Source organism: Myotis davidii, unplaced genomic scaffold, assembly GCF_000327345.1.
Source record: "Myotis davidii unplaced genomic scaffold, ASM32734v1 scaffold149, whole genome shotgun sequence".
In the NCBI taxonomy this organism is placed as follows: Eukaryota; Metazoa; Chordata; class Mammalia; order Chiroptera; family Vespertilionidae; genus Myotis; species Myotis davidii.
In genome coordinates, this window is record NW_006352194.1 from 152,405 (window position 1) to 158,570 (window position 6,166).

A 6,166-nucleotide genomic window follows, 5' to 3' on the forward strand; every position below is an offset into this window, starting at 1 on the left:
CAAACCTCAAGAGGCACATTAAAGACCTCCCAAAAGGTGACAGAACAGACTGTCAAAGCCTTCAAAAGCTGTTTTTAAACATCATTGAGTCAACTATTGAGTTCTTCTCAAGATTTGCGAAATTCAGAGAATTGGAAGAGACAGCAAAATTCATTAGGTTTCCAGACAGCATGAAACTGGAGGAACTGAACTTACAAATGTTTTCATGGATAGACATGGATTTGACAAGACAACCACCTCACCTACTTATTCAAAATTTCACTCTATAAAAATGAAACCTTCTCTCTTGCTTTGCCCACCAGCATTAACGAAAGGGGAATAAATTTCTAAGTTTCTCTCGGAAGCAAAAGTCCCACTGATAATATCAAAAGGAGTCATAAAGTTTTCTGTCGGACTATCAGTGTACATGTATACGTTAAAAAAAATAAATGTATTTTTCATCATCATATACTGTTTTTGTCGCTCAAATGCATTTTATTATTTCTTCAAGGTTCTTCACATATGTACACCATGAGAGATATCAAGTAGGCGTAACATGTTCTCAAAAAATTAGGGTTGGCACGCAGAAGAATTTTGAGTCAGAGATTTTGCTGGTTTTGGCACGCACTCACAAAAAGGTTGCCTACCCCTGCCCTAGACTCTCCCTTGAAGTTCCTTTTCTACATCTATAAAATGGGAACACCACTCCTTTCTTCCAGGGTTGTTGTGAAGAGTAAGAGATTAAATCTGAATACGTCTAACAACAGTCACTCAATAGTGCTACCTGGAAATGAAACATTTTGTGACCGTTTTCTTGGGAGAGGAAACTTGAGGCACCGTTTCCTCTTGCATCCCTTTGCCCCAGGATAAGTGACTGAGTCAGCACCAGATCCAAGTTTTGTACTCCAGATCTGATTTACTCTTTCACATCCTCTTAAATGACTGTAGAAGGAAGAACAAATGTGAGAAACTGCAAAAATGAAAAGAGGACATGAAGTCAGTCAGGGAAGGCTTCCTGGAGGAGGCCATTTTCATTTTTGAAGGCAAGTGGGGAAGACAGCAGGAGAGGGCTTAACTCTTAGTCATGATGTGATTATCCTAAGCTTACTGAAGTTCCTGGTGCCCAGAGTTCAAAAGCTTGACCAAGGTCATAAAGCTACTAAATGGCACTGGCATAACCTGGGGTTAGGGAGAGTCACATCTAACTCCTTATGCCTAGTTCTATCTCCTTGGTGCCAGAGAAGGAAGGATGAGAAGCAGATAAGCATAATGTGGTGGGGCAGGGGACAGAAGGGGAGCCCCCAGAGATTCTCAAACAGCCTGCCTCTGCCACAGGGGGAGCCTAATAGTGGAGAAAATAGGAAGATTAAATGCCCGAGCCTTAGGGTCAAGCTGACCCCAGGTGGAATCGAGCTTTACCACTTACTAGCTACGTGGTCTCAGCAATGTCACTTTACCTCTGTCCCAATTCCCTTGCATATTCAGAGAAATGGCCTCCAAGTACCCAGTCAAGGGCCAGGCTTAGTGAAAAAAACACATGCCCATTATATTTCCATAGTGCCTGGCCCGCTACAAATGGGTGAAAGGACTGGATACCGAAGGTACAGAAGTTTCAATGCCAACCACTCCCAATCCTGCAGTCACTGGGCACAAGTGCCCAGTAGGGTTGGGGCTAGCAGGTCAAGTCCATGATGCAATCACAGCTTCCTGCTAAGAGGTGAACCATGACCCTTAGGAAATAGAAAAACAGTCCATTAACAAGCAGTACAAAACAAAACCTCAGTGAACTTTTATTTCTCATCATACAGAACTGGTAACAAAGCCAAAGACGTGTGCACTTGAACACTGAATACCTCTCCCTATCCACCCACAGAACATTTACAGAGTCATCATGTCCTCTCTCGACTCTAAACCCAGGCTGGGGCCTCTTCCCTCCTGCCCAGCTTCACTGCAGGGAGGGCTGTGAGGTCTGAGGGTGCCAGTCGCTTCCCCATGCCTGCATGGGTATGAAATGTGGCACACTGACCAGGCTCCTTTCCTGCCCCACCCCAGGGAGGGTCAGAAGCAAGCAGCATCTTGGCCCTTGCCTTTCCTCAGTCACCTCCAAACTGGTCAGAGAGGAGGCACATACTGCCGGGAGAAGGGCAAGGGAAGTCGTAATTCACAGCTTGTTTGCTATAGAAAGTGCCTGGGGTCAGTCCTTGGCTGCTTCTGCCTCCAAGTGATCCACCTAAAACTGAGGAGAGGGGACAGAATCTGGGTGGTCCTTGGAAGGCAGCCAGGAGACTGACTGCAAGAGTGGGAATCCCCGGAGGCCTTCAAAATCCTGCACGATTAGCAGTTCACTGCTGGCAGGTTGGCCTGAGACAGCCAGAGTGAAGACTCAGGCATGAAAAGTATCCCCTCCCCTTAGTCTGAAACCCAGGAAATCGGGGTTAAGGAGGTTTGGCAACATAGCCGTGGTTACCCAGCCAGTGGCAGGGCCCAAACAACCCTGGGGTCTCCCATCTCTCCCACTGGGCCATGTGCCACCTAGAGAGGATCAAGTTTTTGGCAAATATCTGCAGCAGAGCTCAGGAGACAGGAGAGGCGCAAGCTCTGGGAGAAGATTGCCCCGTCCTCCTCCTCACAGCCATTGACTGTGGCTCTAAAGGTGAGGCCCTGGAGAGGTTTGGACTTTATCCATAAAGGACCAAAATACAGAGAATTTATAATCTGATACTCCCTACACTTCAAAAGGCAAAGTGACCCACAAAGCTACTCAAATTCTCTAAAGATCATCTACTTTTTTGATGTGTTTGGTCTCTCTTCTGGGGCCTCACACCACCAGGTGTGGGAGAAAAAGGGGGGAGGTCAGAGGAGGTCAAAGGAAATGAAATAGGATTGGGGCAATCAGGAAACAAGGGGCCTTCAGGCTGCCCAACTGAACAGGTTTTTGGGGAGCCAGATGCACAGACCAGCTGTGACCCCGACTTTCACATTGATGGGTTAATGGCAGGTGAGAGGTAATGAAATGGGAATGATGGAGGAAAAGGAAAGCTGCTTGGAGTGTCAGTCCCTGCAGGTGTCTGCCCCGCTCCCTCGGGGGCCAGCCGGGGACCTCCTAGTCCAGGAAGGCCATAGCACTTGTGGTGGGCCCCACCTGGAGGTACATAAATCCGAACTCAGCCCATTTTACTTCCTGTGCCTTCTGACTCTGGGTTCAGGGGCAGGAAGAGGGCATGGCCCCTGGGGATCTGCTAGTCCCCTTCCAGCTCCCAGGGCCAAAGCTGAGATCCCAGAGATCCTGTCCATTCCAGTGAGAAAATGTAGGGTGTGGCTTGGGGGCTGCACCTCACACAAAAGCCCACCCCGAGTGTGGTGGGTGGGCGTGGGACAGAAAGGAATTGGGTCTGTCTCCAGACAGAAAAGTTCCTGCAGAGAGGATGCCCCGAGAGTTAGCTGCTCTGGGCCCGGGTCCTGTGTGGGAGTCAGGTCATGTAGCGGGTGATAGCACGGAGGGCATAGAGCAGGGCAGCTTGCATGCGGGCCTCCAGGAGCAGCAAGTTCACGTGGACCTGGGGCACAGAGGAGGGCTTGTCAGTAAATGATGTCAGTCCTCGCCATCCCCATCCCTCCCACACTGCCACCATCGCTGACCACTCATCTCACCCTTCCCTACGGCTCCGAGCGATTTGGGGCAAGGACTGCTCAGGAATTTCAAGCATATTCATCTTTGTTGTGACTAATCTCTTTATCCCCAAAGCTAAACTAAGAGCTACCACTGAGCACCTGTTTGGGATTGGAGATTTACATTCATTTTCCCATTTCATCCTCCCAACAATCGAAATGCAGGTAATATTTATTCCCATTGTCAAAATAAAAAAGCTTGAGGAGGCAGAGTGACTTGCCCAAGGTTATACTGCTACTGATGGGTTATGGTTTCAACTCAGATCCTCCCGGCTGCCATGGAGGACCCTGCAAAGCACATTCCCATCATATAGGTGAATCAGTGGAGTCTGAAATCACTTCGTGGAGTAGTACTTAAACCCAGTACAATATACCCGGGTATCTTAGCTGGCAGTACAGACTCAGTCTGGCGTACCTTATTGGGCCCTGACCCCTTGCCCTCTCCACTGGCCAGGCTTATCCAGTTCCACCCTGCCCCTGTACCTTCTCTGAGTGGCGGAAGTGCCTCCAGAAGAGTCTGTACATTCTCTGGGTGGTCTTCTCTGGGTAGCAGGCCACTGTCTTGATATAGACCTTGAGGTTCCGCTCCAGGAGCTGGTTCACCTCCCCGTAGTCATAGTCATCATACCTAGATGAAAAGGCACAACAGCATCACTCAGCTTCCCGAACTAGCTCCTCTCTTCCAGCCCCACCCTGTAAAAGAAGGAACAGAGAGTAGCAAGAAAAGGCAGAAGGGAGGAAGCAACTAGAAGCTTGGTTCCTCTTAGAAAAATAGCTGATGTCATAAGTCACAGACCAAGGAATGAATAGAGAATAAGCATGCTGTATTTGGTATCAATTATGTACCATGTGAACATATACTCAAGGAATCCTTAAAACTATTGTACACTACTGTATACAAAACTATTACATACAATATACTGTATTCATCAGCCTCATTTTGTAGATGCAACTGAGATTCAGAGAAGTAAAGTCACTCGTCCCAGGTCACACAGGTGGGAACGGGATTCAAAGCCAGCTCTACCTGGCTCCAAAGTCATATTTACTACTTTACAGTAAAGGCCATGGAAGATGGGACAGGAGGTGAGTGCAAGTATTTACCCTGGAGAAGGAAGGTGGAAATGGCAAAAAGGAGATGGCACTCATTTTAGAGATGGGCAAACTAAGGCCTGGAGAAGACAATTAAGTTGTTCAAGTCAAAGAGCAAGTTGGTGACCAGTCTAGAAGCTACTTTATCATTCGCCAGTCCTGTGAGCCAGTGAGTCATCTCAAATCAGTGTGGATGGGGAAGGTTGGTTAAAAACTGGAAGACAGATTCAGTAGATAAAGGTATCAGATCAAGGACTGTGTTGGAGAATTGAGGATCCTGGACCCGAGAGCTGGGCAGGAACTAGCCTGTGCCTATCCATCCTTGGGCTCCTCCGAGTTAGAAACCTAATAATGGCCGAAACCGGTTTGGCTCAGTGGACAGAGCGTCGGCCTGCAGACTGAAGGGTCTGGGTTCGATTCCAGTCAAGGGCATGTACCTGGGTTGCGGGCACATCCCCAGTGGGGAGTGTGCAGGAGGCAGCTGGTCGATGTTTCTCTCATCGATGTTTCAAGCTCTCTATCTCTCTCCCTTCCTCTCTGTAAAAAATCAATAAAATATATTTAAAAAAAAAAAGACTTGCAAAAAAAAATAATAATAAAATGTAAAAAAAAAACAAAACTAACAATGACGAGTGGGATGGCAGCCAATTAAGTACAACTCAACCCACCCAGTGAAATATGATTAACAGTTAGGAATACACAGAAATTTACATTTATACCCTTTTTTTTAAAAAATATATTTTATTGATTTTTTACAGAGAGGAAGGGAGAGAGATAGAGAGTTAGAAACATCGATGAGAGAGAAACATCGATCAGCTGCCTCCTGCACAACTCCCACTGGGGATGTGCCCGCAACCCAGGTACATGCCCTTGACCGGAATCGAACCCAGGACCTTTCAGTCCGCAGGCCGACGCTCTATCCCCTGAGCCAAACCGGTTTCGGCCATTTATACCCTTTTAAAAATTGGGGGATTTTTTTGATGCTTGAACTAAACTGTCAAATGAGAAAAGCAAGAAAAGAATCATGGTTCACTGAAATATGCTCAGGTTGCTTAAGTAAAATAGTGACACATACGCAAGAAAACATTGTTTTCATAAAATTATATGTAAGTTTTGGTTATTTGTGCATGGAAAACAGGAAGGAAATACTTGACAAGAAGAAGAAAGGATGGTTATCATGGATAGTTTTTATTTTCTTCTTTTATCTGTTTTCTAAATTTACTAAAAATCAGGCTGTATCTCTTTACAAACATCAAATATATATCTATTTTTAAAATGAAATAACCATTATAATTTCAACCATACAAAAGCAACTACATAAGAAAGAAAAGAAGCAATATAGAAAAATGTCACAGCCCAGCCTGTGTGGATCAGTGATGAGCATTGACCTATGACCCAGGAGGTCACGGTTTGATTCCTGGTCAGTGTG

At 46.4% G+C, this 6,166-nt stretch overlaps 1 protein-coding gene across 2 annotated transcripts in view; it reads right to left on the bottom strand.

Moving 5' to 3' along the window:
- Positions 1–1,744: 1,744 nt before the first annotated feature.
- SESN2 (sestrin 2) overlaps positions 1,745–6,166 on the bottom strand; it is a 10,870-nt gene continuing 6,448 nt past the window's right edge. For both annotated transcript variants that reach the window (XM_015557277.1, XM_006777464.2), the window contains exons 8-9: positions 4,132–4,276; positions 1,745–3,536 (exon numbers count right to left, since the gene is read on the bottom strand). In XM_015557277.1, the coding sequence (XP_015412763.1) occupies positions 3,450–3,536; positions 4,132–4,276 (232 nt within the window). In that variant the 3' untranslated portion in view covers positions 1,745–3,449. The remainder of the gene's footprint in view (positions 3,537–4,131; positions 4,277–6,166) is intronic.